The sequence below is a fragment of the Alligator sinensis genome, unplaced genomic scaffold (assembly GCF_000455745.1).
Source record: "Alligator sinensis unplaced genomic scaffold, ASM45574v1 scaffold570_1, whole genome shotgun sequence".
Taxonomy (NCBI): domain Eukaryota; kingdom Metazoa; phylum Chordata; order Crocodylia; family Alligatoridae; genus Alligator; species Alligator sinensis.
The window spans coordinates 2,439,429-2,463,446 of record NW_005841997.1 but is presented as its reverse complement, the minus strand read 5'-3'; the positions used below and the strand labels follow the sequence as shown (position 1 = coordinate 2,463,446).

The 24,018-nt window shown below is 41.1% G+C and overlaps 1 protein-coding gene across 3 annotated transcripts in view; it reads left to right on the top strand.

Annotated features, from left to right (window-relative positions):
- Positions 1–13,454, top strand: part of TXNRD2 (thioredoxin reductase 2) — a 41,291-nt gene extending 27,837 nt beyond the window's left edge. For all 3 annotated transcript variants that reach the window (XM_025201504.1, XM_025201505.1, XM_025201503.1), the window contains 5 exons: positions 4,008–4,103; positions 4,379–4,471; positions 6,013–6,084; positions 7,864–7,961; positions 10,078–13,454. In XM_025201504.1, coding sequence (XP_025057289.1) covers positions 4,008–4,103; positions 4,379–4,471; positions 6,013–6,084; positions 7,864–7,961; positions 10,078–10,201 — 483 coding nt within the window. In that variant the 3' untranslated portion in view covers positions 10,202–13,454. The remainder of the gene's footprint in view (positions 1–4,007; positions 4,104–4,378; positions 4,472–6,012; positions 6,085–7,863; positions 7,962–10,077) is intronic.
- Positions 13,455–24,018: the final 10,564 nt, after the last annotated feature.

Sequence of the window (24,018 nt, the reverse complement as noted above, 5' to 3'; positions counted from 1 at the left end):
TGTCACGTACACATGCTCTCTCTCTGACATTTCTAGAAATCTTCTCTTTCCTCTCTGTATCCCAGTGCCTTTGTCCAATCACTGGTTCCTGCCATGGTTGGGTCATCTACCTTCCTAATCTCTCCTCTCCCCCTCATTTATTTGAGATTCACCAGTAAGCATCCAGGTCTCTGGGACCCTGACGATGCTTGCTTCTGTTGCTGGGTCTACTGCTAACCTGCAGTGTTCCCTATGAAGAGACACTTTGCCTCATATGCCTTCCTTTTTCCTCCTACCCTTTTTTATCTGTGTTTCACTTAATTTACCCTTCTGGCTGGATGCTTCTCCCCTTTCTCCAACCTTCATCTTGCTGATGAAAAATATTGGGACTTCAGAAGCTTCATATGTGTAACACTGACTCACATTGTCTTTAAATGCTAAATGTCCTATCTCAGTTTCCTGCTTTTATCTATCCTAATGCTGTTTGTTAGATTTAGATTGGATTATTGGGACTCCTGGATAAAAGTGTATCCAGCACACAGAGAGGCTGAACTCTATTTAATTAGAGCTGTGTAGATATGATGGGTTAAGTTCATGTGTAAGTACAGGAGAACCTCATCATTCGTGGGGGATACGTTCCGGAGGTCCCCACGAATGGCAAAATCCACAAATACTGACAGGGCTCCTCGCTAGACCCCACAGCCGCCCCCTGCTTCCACCCCCCCCCAATTGTTCGCTGGACTCCCCCACAGTGCCTGGGGACTAACCTCTTCCCCCTGCCGCACCGCGCACACTTCGAGCGCTGCCACAGCTGCCTCTGGGGAAGATTGTTGAGTCTCAGTGGCTCCCAATAACACGAGACATAATGGGGTAATATATTCATAGAATTGAAACCCATAAGGAATCTCCATTTAGTCTGACTTCCTGCATGGTACTGACAACAGAAATGTTGAATTTTTTATTTCAGTGCTTAACTATGAAAAAAATAGAATTCATTCACATAGTAGAAAATGGGCAATGCTGTCATCTTAGGGAACTGTCAGTGAAGCAAAACGGGTGTAGTTGCATTTCTTTAGCATGTCTGAAATTCCTGTGTACTCTGAAATCATCAGTTCCACATACCAGCAGTGTCCACATGGCATTCAAGTGTGTATTGGTTGAAAATCTTTGAACTATGTAATTTTGGTGGGAGGAAGAGGGGCCTGTTTGGATGAGAGTTTTTCAAAAGGGGACTGAGGAACCCACCAAGTTCCTGTTTGCTGTGTGCGAATATCATTGTTTTTACAAGTAGAGTTTGCCCAAGGTCCCTGATCTGCTTTTTCCCTCCCTCTGTTCTTGTATAATGTTCTACCTATTGTTTTTTATTCTTTCCCTGGCTGTTCTCCCAACCCAGTAATTATCAGTCCCTCATTCCCAAAGCCTACACTGCATAGATACAAACTTGTTGCCATCTACTAAAAGCTAAACTATAGTATTCAGTTGGACATCGTGGAAAGTCGATCCACAAACAAAACCCCACTTGCCTATTCATCAAGGACAGTTTCACTTGGTGCTAATATGGAACGGTGCGCAAGGTAGCCTTGCTGTTTCCTTGTTTGGAGAATTAGACCCTAATTCATTTGAACTGCTCACTTGAATAAACTTTTCAGGGATCCATCTGTTGCTCTTGAAAAGCTTTCTTAGCCCTGAGTAAATGGCTTTTTTGACTGATGTGAATTCCTCATTTGGGGGGGGGGGGTGTTCATTATCAGTAATCATCATTAGGGAAATCAGTCTGGCAAATTTATGCAATAATTTTGTCAGGCTGATATATGTATTAACTGTGTTTGTTAAAATCCTTTCTCCAGTATCATGCTTGCTGAAGAACCATGGTAAGTGCTATAAAAGAAGGTGCTCTTATAAGGAGGGCTAGTATACATTCAAGTCACTTGACATCTGTCTTCTTTCAAAGGGTGTTATAACAAAGATCTGTAATGGGGGTGGAATGTACAGTATGTTGCTTTAATAGAGGGTTCTGAATAGAAATTAGACCAAAAAAGAGGTCGTGTTAGAACAAATATACAATACATCAAAGCTTTTTAAATTCTCCTAGGAGACATCTAGTTTGAATGTATAATACGTTGAAGGATTCTTATGAACAATTCGTAGCAATAATAATAACAGTGTAGCTCTACACATGATTGCAAAGTGAATTCCCACTCCAAATATTTACCAGGGAAGGTCTTAAAGGCATTGCATTATGAGAAGTTGTGCTTTATCTGCATGGATGTTTTAGTAATTAGCTGAGTTTTATGGAATGCATAGCAGTGCTTTCACAATTTTATCTTTCGTTCCAATCTTCTATTCATTTCTGGAATGCCAAAACAACATCTGTATTTCCTGCTACATAAGTGATTGGCAGCCATGTTTCAGGCAAATGTGTGCAAGAAAAAACAAATGGCAAATTTCATCTGGTAAATGACATTTACAGACTTGAAAGTCAAAATACTAGGCTTGAAAAACCATGACTTGATGGTTCTTGGAGAGAAAAGTGTAGGTTTGCAGTTTCATGATTTGTTGTGGGTTGTGCAGAAAAATAGGTTAATCTCCGCTAATGAGTAGAATACACAATACTTATGTATCAGGTAGGTGCAAGGGCTTATAATGCCATATTTCTTGGCTTTGTCTTTTGGCAGTTGGTTCAATGAGCATTAATGGAAATTGGAAAAAAACTTGCAGTTCAGTTGATATTGCAGGGACACAGAAATGGTTCATGGCTACTGATGCATACCAGATCTACTTACTAGGGCTGCATGAAGCTTTGGTCCCTGACTCAGTTCAGGAGAGATTCAGCCTGATTCACTGGCTGAATCTCCGAATCGAATCAGGAGACCCTTTAATCTCTCTGAATCGAATTGGACAGATTCAGAGATTCGGACACAGACACAGCTTTAAATGTTTCTTTTACATACCTCAAGGTAGCAGGTGGCTCGTGAATGCTGCAATGCTGGGGTGGATGGAGCATCCCACAGGAGCATGGGGGGGGTCCCCAGCGTGCTCGGCACCCGACTCGAAAGTGGACCAGAAGCACTGTGCCAAGCACTTGGAGGGCCCCCCCTGCACGCCTGTGGGACGCTCCATCTGCCCCAGCATCGCAGCATTCACGAACCACTGGGTACCTTGAGGTATGTAGAAAAAACACTTAAAGCTGTGTCTATGGGCGAATCGTTGATTCTCCGAATCTGCGTCGAATCTTCAGATTCGGCCGAATTGAATTGGGGACAGTGACCTGAATCAATGAATCAAATCACTGTCCTCGATTTCAGGCTGAATCCGAATCGAATACGGCCCATTTTGCACACCCCTACTACTTACCCATGTTCAGCAATTTCAAAACCTGGGAGGGAGGAAGCAGTCAGATAGTCTTATTAGGCGAGCGGACCTTTTAGAGTAATACATATAACCTTAAAAAGTTTGTGTGGGTCAAGCAGGGAATCTTGCTGTTGGTATTTGAAGCCAGTTTTTAAGGTTGTCAGTTGCCAGGGATGCCGGGTGAGTTGAATTGTAGAAGTTTTGGAGCAGCCACCTAACAGGGCTGTGTGGGAATCTGAGAATCCTTGACTAAAATGGCAGCCAGATCATCCAGCATTTCAGAGTTATTTTTATAAATGTTGCTTTGTCCACCAGAACCCTTCCAGCTACTGCTGCTTCGATCCCTCCATGTCCTTTCCCTCCACAAGTTCTTGATTTCTTCACCTTCCCAGACAACTTCTTCCTTGTGCCTGTTCCTTCTCTGGCCCCTTGACCTTGCCTCAGATCGTCTTGGAGCTTGTCTTGGTTAGAGTTCAAGGGTTTTTTTTTGTTAGAACTTCCTACCCAGTCTCATGCCCATCTTCATATCCTAGCCAGGCTTGCTCACTACTGCGCTTGGACCTCTGAGTGGTTAGTTGAAATCCCCAAGTTTCTGTCTCTCTCTACCAAATACCTCTTGGAAGATCCTGATCTATATTTGCCTTCCAGCTGAAGCATGCTTTGTGATCTCTTCTCAGGGGCGCCCAGAGCTAACACCTACCGCAATAGCTGCAGGAAAACTGCTGGCTCGGCGTCTCTTCAGCCAATCTTCAGAACTGATGGATTATGACAGTGTGAGTTACTTTTTCCTTCAATGTTTGCTTATAATGCTCAAAAACAAATCCTGCCACACCTGTAAATCAGTAGGATTCACTTTTTTAATATGGGAACCAAGCTTTCCAGGATGGATTGGTGAAAACGATACTGTGCATTTGTGCAGTATAATTAGAGTCCTTTTTGCTGTTGCCAACATTTTCCTTAGAGCTACTTGGATGGTGGAAGCCTTTGGGCCATGCCTTTGTCATCTAATTCAATGGAAGCATTTCATGGGTTTTTTTGGGCCATGCAGGTACCCACTACGGTTTTCACTCCTTTGGAATATGGCTGTGTAGGACTGTCAGAAGAAAAGGCAGTGGGACGTTATGGAGCAGATAACACTGAGGTACAAAAAAGATTTTTAATTGGATGGAAGGAGCCTAAGCATTACTGTGGAGATGGCAACTTTCACCTCTGTAAGCTGTGATAATTGGTAAAACTGATTAGTAGGACCATTCGTTGAGTGCATGAAAAGATGGAATGGCAATCAAAATGATGAGATCCGTGAAGCTGAGTACTGGAAAAGATGGAATGTGTTTATTTCAGAGAGGGCCAAGACTTTTAAAAGCAGGGGAGCCACGGGTAGCTTGGGAAATTTTCACTCGGTCCCTGGGGTTTTTTTAAGCACTAGTTGCTATTTTTAATGGTACAGCCATCAATAAGTAACTGTGATATCCAGTTGGGTCTTCCAAATTAACTGACCCAGACCTTTATTTACCTTTCTGATGCCTCTGAAAAATACTCAGATAAACAGAGTGATGCTATAGCTGATTGATTTGGCTGGTCCCTGATCCGCTGTACTTATGTCTTTCAGATTGAAGAATACAGTCACATGCAGACAGACTTTGGGTAGTTGTGCTTTGATGCACCACTGCTTGAGGGTGGGGATGGAATTGGGGGTGAGGGAAGAATCCAAATTAATTGCCTCTGTTTGACTATAGCTCTGTTATAACAAATCAAATCTTCAGTGAGCCATTTTTGTAAAGAAGTGCTAGAGTATTGTTATTTAGCCTTCATAGAAAGCTGCCTAGATTTTACTTCATAGAATATACAATAATGCAAAATGCAGTAATTAACAGCTTTCTCATTTACATCCACTCAGTTCCTTTTCCCCATGTCTTGTGTTGCTGTTTTATGTTGTTTTTTGTCTCTAATCTGAAATTCAGATTAGACATCAGACTTTCTAGTGTTTGATAGTAACGCATTGATTTCTAGGTTCTAGCACCAACTGGAACAATATAGATTGTCACAAAACAATTGTTCTTGTCTGGCTCATGAAAGCAGTGTATTTGTATAGTGCATTTGATTGATTGAGACCTAGCTATAGGTGAGCCTGAGGTACTGACACTTACTGGCAAATAAGAAAGAGTTGGATTGATAGGCTTAAATTGAAACCTGAGGCAAAATCAACAGTGAAAAGGTATCATTGTTTCCTAAGCAGTCTGCAGAAATTAGCCTTAGGTTTAGCTCTGCAGTTCATGATTATAGATATGGAGAACTTGTCATTCTTTGTATTTTCTACAAACTGTTATTTACCTTTATGACCAAAAGAGCTCTGAAGGACACGTGTGTGTGCGTGCATGCATGTGTGCATGTGTGTGTGTGCGTGCGCACAGAAACGCTCATTCAGAACACCAGAGCTGAGTAGCGAGATTTTTTTTAAAACAAGCTTATCCTGTGAGAAGAATGCATTTCACTCTCTTAATCGTGTTTTCCATGTATTCATTTTTCCCCTGTAACTATATATCTGGCATGCTTGAAAAAAAAGAACGCAGTTATAAATCCATCTAAATTTTTCTTTTACAGCACTAGTGTTTAGAAATGGTAATCAAGATGATGCTATATAGCTGGTCTTCATATATCCAAAAACTAATTTTTCCCCATCAGGTGTACCATGCATATTATAAACCGTTGGAGTTTACTGTGGCTGAGAGAGATGCAACTCAGTGTTATATAAAAGTAAGTGTTCTGAACATTTAGCTTTTATTGAAACAAAAGAAAACAAGGCTCTAATGTGATTTAAGGAGGAGCATTTGAAAGATTGCCAAAAAAAATCTCCCAAGACTGATGGGATCTTTTCCCAATTGACAGACTTCTTTTTTTGCTAACCATTGATTCACAAGTTCAGTGCTCCTCCCATTGTGCTTTACATCTTCAAAGCACTTTACAAATGTTGAATTAGCAGTGCTGGCTGCTGCAACTCCCCCTGCTAGATGGCGTCTGGGGACTGCTGCTACCTCGTTAAGGAATTGTTGAGAATTCTATTTGAATCAGAATATTTAAGACGTAAGACATTGTGCATCCCCACAGAAGGCTGGTACTCGTCATCAGCCAAAATGTAACGTTTGAATTGTTTGTTGGAGGAAGTACTTCTTTTTTTTTTTAATGAAAGAAATCAGTTTACAAAATGAGATTAGTGGTTTCACAGCTGCTATGTAGAAAAAGAGGCTTCTTGGTTTTAGACCAGAGCTTCAGACCTGATATGTATCTACTTTTTTAACAGTTAATTTGATTATGAGAGAATTTTCTGCCCCACTTTACTGTATCAAGGAGCTTGACTAAGATAAAGGATGGCATCAGTGGAATATTTTATAGTGGGGGGCTAACTTTTTTCCTTGCAATGAGACGAATGTTGTGATCAAACTGGTCCATCTCAAAGTATCATGCTCCTAGCTTACCATGCATAGAATATCCCAGGCATTTATAACTCTAGGGATTTTCATCTATGCTCTTTGTCAAATGCAGCTGCTTAAACAGTTAAGCAGATTCCCATTTTATGTTTGTCCTCCAGCAAAGAATTGAAGTGCCATTGCTTCTCATTTAAACATTGCCAGTATCTGAGAACAAGAAACCAGTAATGTGTCTGCTGAGTCATTTAGCATATAGTGTTCTAAACTTGCTCTCAAAACAATTGAATGAATGTTAAACTTGTTATATCTGAACCTCCGAGGAGTTGTTTTGATAATCTCTCCATTGTTTAGAAGTCTCTTATCACTTATACGACCCCAGTGATGAGTGAATCCCGAGTCTTCATGCAGTCTTAAATAAAATCTGCTTGATCTGCATAGCAAAATCTTTTGGTCTGGTAGAGATTCAGTAGACAGTAGATATTAGTCTGAGAAAAATGGAAGGCTGACCTGTATAAAACACTTCAAAATGTGGTTCTGTAACACAGGTGAGTGTTCAGTGAGTTGGGAGCCCTTAGAGTCTCAGTTTCCTGCAGCAGATTTACCACTCTTGGTTTCCTCTTGGACATGATTGTTTTTAAGACACGTTGTTTCTATGGTACTTTGCCAAATGTGGTTGCCGTCAGGGTTCATTGACTTAATTATGGAATGTCCTTTGGCCATCAGTGCCCGTTCTGAGCCAGAATGATATTATCCTGAGGTAGGTATTGGACCTCACACAGCATTTATTGGATATTATCCAAGTAACCAACCAAACCACATTTAATTTTGTTCAAATTATTCTTCAATGACTCCATGAACTCTATAGGATACAGATAAGCCCAAATATTAGAATGGGGTGGCCTTAAAGCATTGATTCAGAAGTGGGTTTAAGGACATGCTTATATCTTTCAAATGTCAGTTGGATTAAACATGTGCTCAAGTTCTTTTTTCAGTAAGAATGGCTTGTAGAATTGGGAACTTGGGGTACTCTAATTCCATTTTACCCAGCCTTTTGGCCTATCTTTAGATTTTTCTAAGAAAAGATCTCTTTGCGGTGAATTCTTTTCAGATGGTGTGCTTGCGAGAAAAAGAGCAACGACTTCTTGGCCTACATTTTATTGGACCAAATGCTGGTGAAGTTATTCAAGGATTTGCTCTTGGAATCAAGTAAGTACAAAAGAATGTCTCTAGCTTCGAAAGCTTGTGTTTTAGGTTACTGTAAGATCATAAATGATAGCTGCTTAATTTTGGCAACACTATAAAGAATCTGTGTTTTTTTATATTACTTTTATGTAGCATTACACATTTTCACTAAAAATAGTGCCATTCTTCATTAATATATACTGGATGTAGTTACAGAAATACTGAATATACTTAAGGCACAATGGAGACAAAGTAATATTGCAGGACCAGATAAACTAAAAAGTCAATTTGTGCATCCATCTGCTAACTATGGTTTCTTCAAAAGGAGGATTCTCTCACTAGGGAGGAAGTTGTCCTATAAACCTGCCCAAGCAATTTTTTTTAAGTCCATTGTTACATTTTGCACAAAAGACCTCCATTATACCTGTTCAAGACTCCTTTTTTCTGCTTTGTCAATGTGCCACCTTCAAGGGCCCGATTCAAGTGTAACCTAAAATGAGACTAACGACAACTCAACTAACTGGAGAGAACAACCTAGAATGAATTCTTATACTTCGGGGTATAAGCTGACCACTAATTGAGAAGGCAAGGAAGACAATTTTGTAGGGCAAGAATCGGAGAACAAGTTACTTCATCATTTTCCATCACGCACTTTCCAAAGCACTTAATACCAGTGTAACATCCAGGATATGCGACTAAGTAAACTAGTGCCTGATCTAGACTAGGAGGGTTTTTTTCATTGAAGCAGAGACAGTTTTCACCTTCCAGCTGAGTGTACTGCTTTCTCCTTGGTCCTAGCCCCTGCTGCTCCTTTGGAGTAAGGGATCAGAACTGTTCCAGGGTTGTCTCTGATAGCACAGAGCATTACCTCTAGGTTTCTGATGTACTATAAAGATCATTCTCATATGTCCCTTTGTGACTGATTTGCTTCTTCATAAATGTTGATGTGTATATTTAAATTATTATAGAGCTTCACTCCACATTAATTTATAAGGAAAGCACGCTCCATGGCTTGAGAAACATTTTTGTGAAGATAATATTAATTTGCTGTCCTCAATGCCATTACCATATCATTGTGGAGTTTGTAGGCTTTTATTGGCGAGTGACTAGAAAAGCAGAAAAGATTGGGAAGGGAGGACCACAAGCATCATGTAAGGGATATCTCAGAAATCACTGATTGCAGTCCACACCAAGTGCACATATTTCCAGCATGTGTTCATTGTCCATTAATTGCCAGTGGTACAGATTCTAGAATTGCCGTTTTTAGGATATTATTGTTTTGAAGTTTTATCCAAAATAACCATTGCAAAGGAAGTACATGAAACTGGAGCTTTTTTTTCTGCTTTGCCTGAGGGGAGTCAAAATGCTAGCTACCACAAGAGGTTTTCAGAAGGTCAAACCCTGGTATTGGTATGTTATTATATTTCACAACTTTTGCAATGTAGAATACACCCACGGTAAGTATGAACTGCTGTTCCCTATTGTCGAATATTAGCTCTTATCTTAATCCTTCTTTAAAAGGATGATTTTGTTTTCCACATTCTACACTCTGTTAACACAATGCAACCTGCCATGATTCCCCTCTATGGAGATTTCTGGATGTGTGAGACGCTAAAAGAAATTTCACTTGTGACCTTTGACAAATCACTTAATTTCTCTGTGTCTTAATTTTTCATCTATCAAAATGAAGATGATAATTGTTCCCTTACCTAAAAGTATTATGGGGGTAAGTTCTTCACTACTTACCATATAACTACCTTGAAAGAAACGGTTTTGTTTTTGTTGAGATGAGAAAAGCTGTTGTTGGAACAGTACATTTAAACCAGGGGCAGGCAATTATTTTGGGCGGAGGGCCGCTTACTGAGTTTTGGCAAGCCATCGAGAGCCGCATGACAGGCAGCCAGGAAATATTAATTTTCCAATTTTTTTAGGGGCCCCGCGGGCCAGATAGAATGGCCTGGCGGGCCGCATCTGGCCCGTGGGCCGCATCTTGCCCGCCCCTGCTAAACACAGCTCCTCCATTGGCTCTTACTGCATGGAAACAGGGAGAAATAACTCCAGCCTAGCACTCGAAGCGGCAGTCTGGATACTTGTTGCAGACATTGTGTGACTTCACTTTTCATATGATCATTTTTTATAGATGTGGTGCTACATATTCACAGATGATGAAGACAGTTGGCATCCACCCTACCAGCGCTGAGGAGGTAACCAAGTTACATATCACAAAGCGGTCTGGCTTGGATGCCACAGTCACAGGCTGCTGAGGTTAAGTACCATCCCTGGAGAGAAGGAAAAGGAGCACACAAGAGAACTGACAAGGAAAAAGGGCATCCTGAGCAGAAACAGCTTTGACAGCTGCTGCCATTTCAGGCTTCACTCCTTTAGTTTGGCAGCAAGGAAGAAACTTTAGTCTTGCAGCCAGACTGAACCTCTCTGAAGAACTGCCCAGACAACAATCAATGCACTGCTTCCAAAAATCCTATTTCCCTGAAGCATATCATTTCTGAAGTGCCTGGATCCTGCTGGAGGTTTAAAAAAAAAAGGGGGAGGGGGGAATCGTATTTTATGTAAAAATGTATCTTTGTGCTCATCATTCAGTATCTGAGGCCAGCTTGAACAGATGTCACTTGGTTTATACCACTAACCACTGGCAAATTACTTCCCCCTTGTGGGCATGTCGAATCCTCAGATAAGTGCACTGTCAAATTGAAGCGGCTTGCGGTGTGCTGCGAAGAATGCCAGGAGCCCGTCTGACAAGATGTGGGACTTTGACAGCCAGAGTCCGCCCCAGAGAACACCTTACTGCTGAGGTTCATCTGTGGGGAGTAGTAGTAGTTCATCAGACTGCCCAAGGCTCTTGGGTCCTTTCAGTTTTTATTAGGTAACAACCACCACTTCCTCAGTCGCATCTAGCAGAGTGACTTGGAACCGGTGCTGATCACAAGAGTTCCTAGTCAACACACCCTGATGGAAAGCACACCCTAATATGTCTAGCAGCCATCATTGTTTCATGGAAACTATACTGGGTATAGGAATTGGTAGCAGAGGAGAATATGAAGTGGCCATTTCAGCTGTCATGCTGTCAGACAAATTTAATGTCGGCAAAGGCAGTGTGTCCCAGAGGAGTCTGGCAGATTTTATTTAACAGTTTGGAGACTTTGCCGATTAAGCTTTTCCAGAAAGAAGCTGGTTTTGGTGGTTACGTTCCTGCATAGTTTTTAAATTGTTAATTAATTTCAGATCAAACTGAATTGAAACATCACATGCATTATTGATCCCCTGCCAAACACTAAGCAACGTTGAAACATTGGAATCAAACCTAGAAACACATGAAGTTGTACTGGCTGTTCAGTAAGCTCTAGTCTTTCAGCAGTAATTAGAGATCTGGTTTATATGATACGTTTTTTAATAGATTTGCATTGATAAACCAAAACTCCCTTAAGCTCTGACAAAATTAACTTGGGAGGAGAGGGAATGGAATTGGATTAGGTTAAAAACAAAACCAGAGAAAAGGTGCGCCTGTTCAGAGCTCACTTTGAAGATGCCTATCTGCAAGCTGTTCTTTGAGGATACTGGCCAAACTTCCTGAAAGTAAGAAAACATTCATCTACTGTGAGCTGCTGCTTATTTTTGTGTTGGCCAGAAGGGGGAGATGCTGGCTAAGCTGTGGCAATTGAAAGAGAGACAAATTAAATAGCAAGGCTTCTTTTGCAGGAGGCTGTTCAACAGGCAAATACAACCCTTGGAATTGCATTCCAAGTTGCAATTTGTTGCTCGTATTTTGATGAGCACAATCAGTTATTTACTTAGTATCCTTTAAAATAGAATAGAGCATGTTGGGAAGGGAGGCGTAAGCTGCTATTCTCTGGAAGGAAAGACCGAATAAAAACGAGCCTTACTCTCTATTTAGAGCAGTAGTTTTGCAAGTCAGTTTTGACAGTTCTGCATAATTCCTAAGGACTGTTTGCCACTTCACTATACCTTTGGCATTTTGTCTTATGCTTGGAGAAAAGTCAACTTGGTTGACTACTTCACAGCAGGCCATACTATAAACCAACGGTAGATCTGTTTCAAGTTTTAAAAATTTCTTATCATCAGAATTGTCCCTGTCTCAAACGCTATTGGAAAATAGCTTCTGGAGTTTGATCAGACAGTATCAAACAAATTTAACAGTACTTATCAACACGCTTTCAAAGTGGTATTAAAATACATTATTTTCAAAGAGCTGACTGCATTTAAAAACAACACAGTCTTAGCTGCATTGTTTCCAAAGTTTCCTCCCGCTTCTGCTCTATAAAAGGAGTGATTCCAGGAGTGATCCTGTTTGATTGAATACAGCATGTGGCATTTCTCATCATACCTGTTGATTTATTTGATTCTGCCCTGAGATAAAGTCTTCAGGCTTTCAGTGTAGAAGGAATGTTTTGCAAACGGAAATCTGTTTGGAATACTGCCTATTTGTTACTGTTCCCTTCAGGAAAAAAAATTGTTATGCAAGTGTCATGTTCACACATGCGGAGTCAAAAACTCTATCGTTCCTTCAGTATATGAGGGTGTTTTGCAGAAATATAATCATGTACCTGAAATGCAGCACTGGTTATTTTTAAGGAAGAAAAAAAGACCACATAGCAAACCCATTCTTTCCATGTACTTGAACTGTTGAGCATTTTAGTCTGCATATGACTTGCACTATGACAGCAGCCCTCTGCTGATTAAAAGGGATATGTGTCTTGAAGATTTTTCTAGTGAATCCCCCTGTAGCACCAGCAGTGCTCCCTTTAACCATGTGGCAGGTTGCTGTTCTACTCAGTTTTACCCGTACACGTGACTGGATGTATTACATGCCAATGGAAGTGGGTCCAGAGGGAAGATGAGTTAACTTCACTCCTGTCACAAGACTTGGGATGGAAACAGTAGCTTGCTGCACTACAACCAGCAAAGAGAGCTGGTGGGAAACTCTCCAATGTCTTGTGTGGGGTGTGAAATTTTTCCATATCATCACTGTCTAAAGTAACCTTTTAATGGGGTACTTTTTGTTTTTAGAATCACGATACGGAGTCCATGAAAATTGATCTTGCCTCTTGAATTGCATCCTGGCTCTGGGCCTCTACTTAGTGCAAGGCATTGTTGCCCATTGAAATAAATCTTGATGTACCTTTGTGCCCACACAGCATTGATGTCAGAATGAAGAGTGAGGTAGAATAACTGAAATGAGCACGATTGCTCTTATTTTCCTGATGGACTCCTTGTGTGCGCTCCGGGGATGGCCTTTTGTAAGAAAATGAGCCTGACTAATGCCAATTGAAAGTGTTATGTATGCTGCCACGTATGGATGATGTGAGCTGCAAGTATGTTTAAATACAGTTGGGCAACTTTTCAGGATGCCAGCTAATGACGGCTTGTTTGTCAAGCCACACAGTGGGGTAAACAAGTCTGATGAATTCTGGCTGCCTATTAAATAGATCTGATCCTATTATTTATTGTTACATTTAAGATTAATAAAGAATGATTTTTCTAGACTGTGTCAGAATGCCTTTGTTTAATTTCTTTTAAAATTCTGGTCTGCGCTTATTGCAACTTTCTCCTCCACATCTCAATAAAAGTGGGACCATTTCTGGTGACAGGGAAACCAAAAATTTAAAATCAAAGTAAATGCGTTGAACCTGGAGTCATAGGTGGCTCTTCTAGGTAAAAACTACCTAGGGAGTCTGTTCTTGAGCTGGCACCGAGAAGCATATAGTCATGACTATATGGAAACTCCTACACAGTGACCCTATGTTTTGAATTTCTTGGGAGGTTTCACTATAGTCTGTGGCTTTGAGAGAACTAGTAACTCCCTCCCTTGTATTTGAATTCAAGCGGTGATTAAAAAGCAAACATGTGGGCATCATTCTTGAACTTTTCCCCTCATAGTTTCACAAACTACTTTAATCCAGATTAAATAACAATTACAGAATAATAGAACATGCCTGTCTAGGCCAGGCTTTATATGACTTGGTAATTCACTATTCTGCATAATGTGAATTTAGATATGTAGCACTGTCTTAAAAAAATACACCCAAAGGACTTGTTTATGCTTAATTTTGCCATTTTAACTGTTTGTATGGTCTTAAAAGGGCAACCCTTTCTGTATGGATGTAATTACAGCAGGATGAAAGTGCTTATATCAGTATAGCTTATTCCAGTTTGGAAACCAAAATAAGACATTCTAGTAGAAATACTTCTGTACTCCTATGCTAAGGTTTTTACTGGAATATCTATGCTGACAAAAAACACACCTCCAACCAACCTAGTTCCACCAGAAATACTTAAGTTTAGACTAACTGCTAGGATTTTCCATGACCTGAAAGCCTCTTCAACCATCCATCTCTGTTCAGCAAAGCACCAAAGCCAGTGTCTATAGTTTGCCATGACTCTAAATCCCAGTGAAATCAAAATGCTGAAATGTTTTTCCTTCCATTAACATCGATGATTTTAAGCATTTTAATAGGAATGAGTGCTAGTATATGTCTAAAGGTCTTGCAAAAAAAAAAGCAACTTAGACTTCAGTTATTATTCAAAATATGAAGGACACAATAGACATTGAATATTAATCATTAAATATGCACATATAGTCTTATTTTAAACAATAGTGTTTCCAAATAAGACACCTCTCTCCAAGTTGAATGTATGACTTGTAAAATGCATCCTGGCATTGCTTGTTCTGTGCTTTGCATTAAGAAAAAAAATGTATTTAGTTTTGCTTGTGAGGTTGGTTAATTATTTATTTATTTTTCTTTTCTAAAGCTCTTCAGACAGAAGGGTATGACATCTACTGACACAGAGGTTCTAGCACCAAACTTTTAAAATTATGCTGGAGGTTAAAAAGCCAATGCAATGCTTTCTATTAAAGCACTATGCAAAAGGCATAATTACTTAAATTGATTACAAAAGAATTAAGCATTGCTATCCACAAAATGTCAGGGAGCTAATTATATTTCCATTGTGGCACTCAAAGTCAATATTGTCAGCTATTCGTAGTTCTAATCCTCTACATTGAAGTTTGATGAGCCAGGTGAAATATTTCCCTCAGCGCCTCATGGCAGCTCTTGTCAGTCATCCTGCCATGAGAAACACACGTTACAAAGGTCCTGGCGGTGCTGTGGTATTATGCATCTGATTGAACAGCATTTAATCTTATGCACACCTTAAGAAAACATTGTTCAGCCTACCGGAGCTGTATAGACATGGATGAGACCCTACTTGTTGGGGAAAGCAAAGGAAAATTATCTCGTCTTTAATGGGTATAATGAAACCCTTAAGACATGTCAGCATGAAGGCAGTATAGTGAACTCCACTGCCTCTGGAGGAGGCAACAATTAGGACGGTCAACTGATGCAAAAGCTGAGTGCAGAATCCTATGCTGGTAAGTAAATGACTGCAAATGCCTCCCTCTTTGTTCAGTGTGCGGTTGCAAGGCGACAGCAGGCGTGCCAGCATTTATTTCAAGTAGTCCCTTTGCTTTTGCTAACTTCCCTAGCTATAAAGTTAAGATGACAAATTGAGCTCCTTAGGTACCTACTGAATTCCTGACTCTTCCACAGACTCGACTTTGTGACCTTAGGCCTGTCATTTAGGTCTATATCCATAGGAAAGACTTGGATGTCCTGGTCTAATCTTTAGCTTCCCCGCCTCCTAATCCAGAAGGTGCATAAGGCGACAACACTGAAGTTCCTTAGACATCTGAAGTTTGGTTTCTGGGCATATCCAGAACACTTCTGTCTGACAGTGCTGAGTAGCTGGGCCCCTTTTTTAATTAAAAAAAAACAAACAAGTTACATAACAAGCTGGGCCCCTATGTCACTCCTAAGGCCTGTCAGGATTCACAGCCTAAGCATTTCTCCACTTCTCACCTGATGGGCTCAAGAGCATACGTGTTCCTGGAGCAGGTCAACCTCTGCACAAAACAGCAGTTGCTGCTGCCATGTCCTCAATATTTCCTATTAGCTGAGTTAATAATGTTGCAAACTGGCTTTTGCAGACCCAATTCTGAGCCATCTAACTCTCCCCATGCTCTGCATAGGGAGCCCGTGTACCTAACGAAGGGAGCTGGGGAGGCCAGGAGCTAGCAAGTTGGGTGCCAAGCATGACAGTTTAAGTCACTTGGATTTGTGCCTCAATCTCTATATTTCCACTTTGGAAAGTGGGGATAATACTTCCCGCCCCACCCTTTGCTCTGTCTACATGCCGTGTGAAACCTTTGGAGAAAGGACTACTTTATGTATATCTTGCACCTTGCTGCTAATCTTATCTGGGACTTTCTCAGTGTTAGTATAAAAAGTATAATCAAGTCACGGGCCAGTACATGTTGGTGTTTTAGTGTGCTTTTTTTTAATTAAAGAAATGTCAGGTGTTTCTGTACAATACAGACAGAACTCGAGGCAGCGTTGTGTAGTGGACAGAGTAAAGGATTAAGGGTCAGGACTCTAGTTTCCTGGGCAAGGCTCTGGCATCAACTCAGCTTGTAGCAGTGGGCAAGTCCCTTGCAGGTATATTGTCTGTTTCTTATGATACCAGGATAGCTACCACACCGTGAACTGAGTCTCAAACAAGAGGCCCAGTGTGAGTAAACACTGGACAAACTGATCTATAAACTATCCATTATAGTTGAATCCCTCCCAACAACCGTAGATTTTTGTAAAAATCTAATGACAAGAAGTCTCCCTTCTGTCATACTACTTCTGCACAAGGACAGAGTAAAGACACCTGATGAATTTTTCAGGTTTAGAGCCTTGATTTAAAATCTCCATTAAAAAAATTCGGGGGGGGGCTCTTTCTTTCTTTCTTTTTTTTTTTTAAAGAATCCCCTAGATGCTGCTTAGCAATCATGGAAAATCCTTTTGGGTTAGCTAATCCATCTCTCTTCCACACCAGCGTTATTTCTTACAGTCCATTTCTAAGTGTGGCATCGAAGTACTCTGTGCCATTATTTTGTTTCCTATAGACAAGCTCTTGCACATCCAACATCTGCTGGTCCTACAGTGGAAAATTAATGTCATCCCTGAGAGGCTGGAATATAAACTAATGAGGCAGGTTTCCAGAACTTGATTGCGTCAGTCAGAAAGTTACTGTCTGAGGAGAAAAGTGGATACTCCCTGGGGGAAGAGTGAAATGGAGACCAGTCTTGTTTGAACAAGGTGCTGTGCATTGTTAGCTGCATAGAGGTATTGGGAGCTTGCAGCCTGTCAGAACCAGCATCTCTGAGGGGAAAACCTGTTTCAGGCAAAGGTCTCTTCAAAATTCCTTGCAAGGGAAATCCAGGTTCTCCAATATACTAATACTAAAAATCAAGGCACTGCGTTGTTTGACATTGTATCCACCAGTAAAAATCTCTCCATTAAAGGTGAAGGGATGGAAACGTCTTGGTATCCTCCCGTTTCCTTTATGGTGTAATGCAGACTGGAAACGTTTTATTGCTACCTATTTTTCGTTGTTGTTTGTTTCTTTGTTTTTCCACCTTAGCAGCAATGGGAGGTTTGAAACTTGTCTTTTGTGTTTGGGTTGTGGGAGCAGAGAATTGAAGTACAAGAGGTTTTTGCTCTCAGTTGACGTGGCAAGTTTCTGAAATATTTTACTGGGAGAACTTTCTTCCTGAGAGTTTGGTAGGGGATTGAGTTAAATTATGTTAAGACAAGACAAACCAAAACTACAAAATTAAAAAAACCAGGCCTATGGATCTTTTCCCCCACTCAGTGCTTGGGTCTTTGTCATGGGCTGTATAACTCCTATGGTTCTCCAAACCTCCAATCAAAGCCAGGAAATAAAGACTTCATGCTTCTAATGTGCAGGTTTTGGAAATTACAACCATGCTGAGCAGAGGGGGTATACAGCTTTCAAAATTATTAAGCTTTAAAAAAATACATCTAAACATAGAAAAATGAAGGATACTATTTTCCCACCTTTGCAGGCCACCAGTAAGAGAGAGAGTCTGAATGTGTTAACCACTGTGTTCTGCTGCAAACTCTTGACTGAAAATTGTTTACTTTACTTTGGTTTCTTATTAAAATGTGAATGAATCTCAATTGAGTACCGTCAGCTTCCATTCAAGATGGTAGCAACATAATAGACTTTCCCAGCTGTTTTCAATCTTATATTGATTTGGAGTCTTTATTAAGAATGCACAAACATCTAGGTTACTTGGTTTAAATAATTTTGTTTAGGGACAAATGATTGGAACTGGACATTTTTAATCATTCTTGATAACACGAGATTGTCTCTGTCTCTTTCAAAGACAAAGAAGGAAGTGCATTAATTTGCAACTTCATGTGAAGGCAAGTTGTGCAAACAGCTGAAAACATCAGGAAATTCAGGTTTTTTCCTCAGAGAAATGTAGCAGGCTAATGTTCTGTTGGCAGGAGTCTTCTAAATAATCCAGAAGATATTGTTCTTAAATGCAGCAGTTTGGAAATCAAGCCGTTTGTGTTTTTTAAATCACTGTTCAGTTTGGCTAGCCTAGATGCATTATTTTGGTAATGTATAAATCAGCAATTATTAGCCATATCACAGGAAGCAATTTAAGAGCATAGTATAATTTGAAGACATGAGAAATGGCTATTATTCAGGTTGCCAAAGCACATCTCTTTATTAAGTAGTCAATTTACACCAGGCTTAATCTAATTAGATCCTGAAGACCTTTTGATTTTTGCCTCCACAATCTTCCCGTCTGGTTCATTTCATATGCATTAAAATGACGAAGGGTTTTCTGGGAAGTTTGAACTGTGCTTTTTTTTTTACTCGTTAGTCTTGTGCACATTAAGTTGGTCCAGGTTGATCCTAAGTGTTTGGTCAAGAGTTTGGGTCCTACCTTAAGACTAGATTGTACTCCAGTCATTCTTTTGAATTGCCTTCTCAGAAGGATCAGCTTTTTACTGAGCTCTTTCTTCTCTTACTTAGTTCTTTCCCCTGTTTGTGGCCAGTACCTTGAAGGGTATTCACTCAGTTTGCATTCAGTTAATTTGTCCCTCTTGATGTAAGTGTCACTCACCTGAGTTCCTCCTGTGAGTGGAAGGATCCTGTGCATCCCTCGCAGAGCACTTCATGGGCCTCTGCTTCCACCCTCCCTTATTTTTATAGCTGCATCCTGCCATTTTAAGCTCTAGACAGGACTCCCCTCAAAGTCTAGCAGTGCCACAACACTGGGGGCAAGGGGGAAGCAACTCTCATCATTGCCAATAGTCTGGAAACCACTCCCATCATTTCCTCCCTGCTCAGTTTACTTAAGCCATTTGCTTGCTGTAAGCAAGAGGGATCTGAGTGAGATTTCATGTTGAGCCTTTCTGCTTTTTAATGTATGATGGTGATCATGATCACAAAGCAAGGAAAAACATATTCATCATTTTATGCCCAAATTTTGCAGCCAGCTGATTGCCTCAGGTGTAGTATTGTGCAAATCCGATACAATGCACACAGAGGGCATCCAGAGGTGATGTAGTTCAAAGTTTGAAAAGGGGCACCACAGTCAGTTTGGTGAGCTAGTCCAGCCTCATCGATGTAATAGAAATCCATATCTGCTCTGTCTTGTCCTGATTTGGTTTAGAGAAGAACAAAGATGTCTAGGGAGATCAAAGCCAGCTGGTCTAATGGTGGAATTTGTAATAATTACTTCTGTATTAAGGGGTGAATTTAGCTACTCTTATATCCAGGCATCTTGGAGGTTAAATGAGGCTTGCTCCAGTTGAATTGCTGTTCTCCAAGTGGGATGTCTAGACTTTAATCTTGGACATGGTGGGTATAAGAGATCTTTGTGTCTAGGCAGCTGTGGGTTATTTTTTATTTTAGTCCATAATTTAGTTAAGGTATTCTTTCTTCTTAACGGAGGAGAATGTTTGTTACTATAACTGATCGGTCAGTTATAATGAAAGTTCCTCACAATTTTAACTACTAACCTGTGGCAACGTGGAACATCAGCTCAATCTCTCTTGCACACATCTCCTAGGTCCCTTCCCTTATCCCCTGGCATCTTCTCCACTCTTGCATTTTCATGATTAGAGAGTAACAAACTCAGAAACCAGCATCTAGCTCCCATGGGCTTCATCAGGGCTGCACATGTGAAGCATCAATGCATCTGTTGCTCTGGTTTGTTGCCTAGCTTTTTGATGGGGAAGTGCTGCTACTACTTTTCAGTTTACAAGTGTGTGAAGGTTTCCTCCCAGTCATAGACTTGAACACCTAATAGGAAAGGGGAGTTCACTTGAGTTTGCATTATTGATCCAGGCTCTCTCCTAGTTCAGCACTTCACTGAAGTGTAGCCAAGAACAACAAGATAAGAGTGGATATAAACGACAAGGGAGTTTCTCAGTCCAAGAGCTTGATACAACATTAGCCCAGCTGAAGAGAAAAGAAGCTGATACTTGAGTCTTTTGAGCTGCAAAGGGCCTGCTCATTCCTTGAAGGGGAAGCACATGAATGGCCCAGTTGTCATCAGGTTTTATTTTTCCTCCAGCTTTGACTAATGGTGCATTTCCCCTGACCTCCCACGGGCCGTCCGTGGCTGACTTGCTTTGTCACTCTTCACGTCTGGTCACTGCTTTTACTGTCCACCCCGTTCCCATGGCAGGAACGCAGTGTCCTCCAAAAAAATACACAGGCATAAACCGTCTGTCAGTCTCCCCACTCCTCTTTCAAATAGCCACTTCCCCCGTTGTGTGGCCTTGCAAGTTGAAAGCAGCAAAAACAGTCTGCCTCCCCCCACATGCCTGGAGTACATGCCAAGTCTCCTTGCTTGATAAGGGAGCTCCCTCCATTATTCTGCCTGTGAAAATACTAATGGGCATCTGCCTGCTGATAACAAACCCTCCCTTTTATTGTGTTCGGGGGATGATAAGTTGTCTGGATCAACAAGAAATTGTCCCATTGGTTTCTTTGAAGCCAACGTTATTAGGGTCACATTAGGTGTCACACAAAAAATAAATCATTCCCTTAACAAATAGATGTGCTTTCTGGGGTAACCCTGCATTAAATGCAAGACAGCCAAAATAAAGACAGTAGGGTAGGAGGGATAAGGCTGACAGGGAAGGCTAATGTGGGAGAGCAGGAGGGAAAATGAAAATGAAGAGGCAGTGGCATCCTGCCTGCTAGTGACAACTGCAGGTTGCAATGTATTTTGAGACTGGATCACAAACTCTAGGAGTTGCCTTAGAACTAGGAAGTTGGTTGGCTTTTGCTCCAGAATCCAATTCATTCTCTTGGAAAATTAGGGAGAACAGGAGACTTGGCTTCTCCCACCGTGAAAAATTTGGAGTGCTAGGGGCATGTCTGAGATTGTGATTTATGTTCCCAAGGGAGACACGGAGTAAGGGGACTTGCTAGTGCCTTGGGCTGTACACTTAAAAGATTCTGGTTATTCCAGAGGCATAGAACCCAGTGGCCTTTGCTTCATTACATCAGGTCAAGTTCTGGCCTAGATGGACTTGTAAACCAGTTTGCTGGGAGTTAGTAATACTTCAGATGGCTGGAAATGAAGTTTGGGATCTGGAACACTTCCTGTCCGTAATGCAATGGCTCATTTTGATCACTTTTGTTTTCACAATGACAATAACTCATTTGAATTTGTTCTTTAGATCCAGATTTAGAGCTTTAGTTCTTTAGATCCAGATCTTCAGCAGGTGGCTGGTTAACACAGAGGCACCAGCCACCAGCCAAAGATCTGGGTCTAAAGAACAAATTCAAATTAGTTTTAACTGTTACAACCTTCATTGTCATTGTGAGAATGAGAATGATCGAATACCCATAAAATAAAGTGGAAGCAAGAGAAATCCTCCTCACCTGGGCAGTTTCAGAGGTGCCACAGTATATGCCCTGCAAGGTTTCTATAAGCCCAGATGTCCACACAGTTCCCCGTAGCTCGGGTCAGCTTTGCTTCCATGTGTCTGATGGGTTTATTTGACCATTATTCTTCTCAGTCTCCCACTGGGCAGCACCACTTATTCTGGTTACAAGTGCTAGGAAAGCAGAAGACTGTATCTATTCAGATAGTGGGTATGTCCATACTGCAGCCAGTGCAGTGACAGCAGCTTGCGGGGACACACCTATGCTAGTTTTAAATTAATACTGGTATCACTAGCAGCAGAAAGATCTCAGACCAGGCTACAAGATCCATTTAAGCAGCTGACCATATACTCTAGAAGAGAAGTGGCATCAGCCTGCTCTGTTTTAAAGCTAGTGTAGGTGTATCCCCACAAGCTGCAGGTACTAAAGGTCAAATAAGCCCATGAGACGCATGGAAGCAAAGTTGACCCTAGCTACTGGGAACTGTATGGACATCTGGCCTTTTAGGGGTCTTGTAGGAAGTATACCGTGGCACCTCTGAAACTGCCTCAGTGAGGAGGATTTATCTTGCTTCCACTTCATTTCCATTTCACCTGTGCCTAAAATGCAGAAAATGAGGATGTGCTGGATTTGCTCATAACTGCTACAAAGCTCATTTCACTTCCTGGAAACGCTGGACACTGCCCATTTTCTCAAGCTACCTCCCACTTAGTTGCACAAAAATACAGTGACAGAAGATATTAACTCTCCATTTCATCTAATGGTTCTTACTGCCTTGGCTAAGGCAGGTACCAAGGCATTGAGCCATGACCCCCACAGCCTGTGGTATACTCTGTTGCAGCAGGAACCACATTTTTAAAGGGCCCTTTCTCTTCTCTGACTAAAGCTAATTAGCAATTGAATCTTTTTTCTCTACTCTGACCACAGCCACAAAAGAGCATGGCCTTCAGTGCTGATCACCTACCTCTGTTCTACCGCATGGGATTTTTGGCCAGCTCAACTTCATAATGGTTGCTTCTGCCTGCCCCTAATTCAGCAGCAATACTTAAACTTAGGCAAAATAGTTCTCTGAAAAGGAGGATGATGGATGACATGAAAATCATTTCCTTTTACATGGCTAGGGCATGGTGGTTGTGCAAATTTTTTGTTTAAATCTTGCCACTTTTATTTGTTCTGCTTCCATGCTCTGATTTCTTTATATGAGTCACTGCACTCATGAATGAATAATGCATCTAAATGATGTTATAAGAACTTGAAAAAACATGTTTTATGGCACTGCTGTGCATCACTCACATCTCCAAATAAATTTCCTCTGTAGCAAATGTACTGCTATGGATGATCCAGTGGGTCATTGTATTAGGTTTTCAGTTATAATGACCAGGTTAGGGCCCATGTGGGAATCAATCTTGTGACCTCAGCCTTGTTTGTAGTGGGCATGTGTTCATATAAACAATATCATTTCTTTTCCTCCTCATCATCATCTGTAGGTAAAGAACCATTTCACAATCTGGCAGTCTCTGCCCAGGAGATGCCTTGGGCCAGGGTGTTGTGGATGTAGACTGAATGACATTGCTAGAGTTTATATGAAGAAGTCAGATGCTACCCACATGCTGTGCTTAGCATGGTTGGGGATGTTTTGCATTGATGTATAACCCCCAATGTAGACATATTGCATCAAGGCAGGACATGCATTGGCACAGCTTCTCTTGGGGGTGCAGCTACCTCCTAATGTAGACAAGCCCTAGGACTGGCTCTCAGCTGCATTAATGGTCCCCATATTTGTGTGTATTAACCTACACACTATTTGGACGCTCACTGAGCTTCATTGGCCAGGATTATTTTTTAAATTTGGGACTATCTTTATACGCTCCTGATCTAATTAACAGAGGGATTCTGCAGGGTCAGAGACCAACTGTATGTAACAGCTTGATCCATTCTGCCCAGAAAATTGGCATGATTTTTGGACAGCTATAGATAGCTTGATCATCCAAATGATTTTAAAGTAAATGTTAAGATTAAACAAAAAGCTTGAAAGGGATATTTATCTCTCCAGGGGGTTATTGCATCTGCAGTGTGTGGGGGTAGCCACTGCTGGAGAAGGTGATGGAGACAGGAGTAGAAGGACCACTGGACCAGTCTAGTATGGGAATTCTTAAGTAGTAATGGGGGAAAGAAAAAACTGCCCAGAGCCGCCATTTCTAGAAGCAGCACCTCCTCTTGGTGGCAGTGAGGCAGTGAGCCAGGAGGCAGGCAGCCCAGCCGCAGCCCCCTGGGG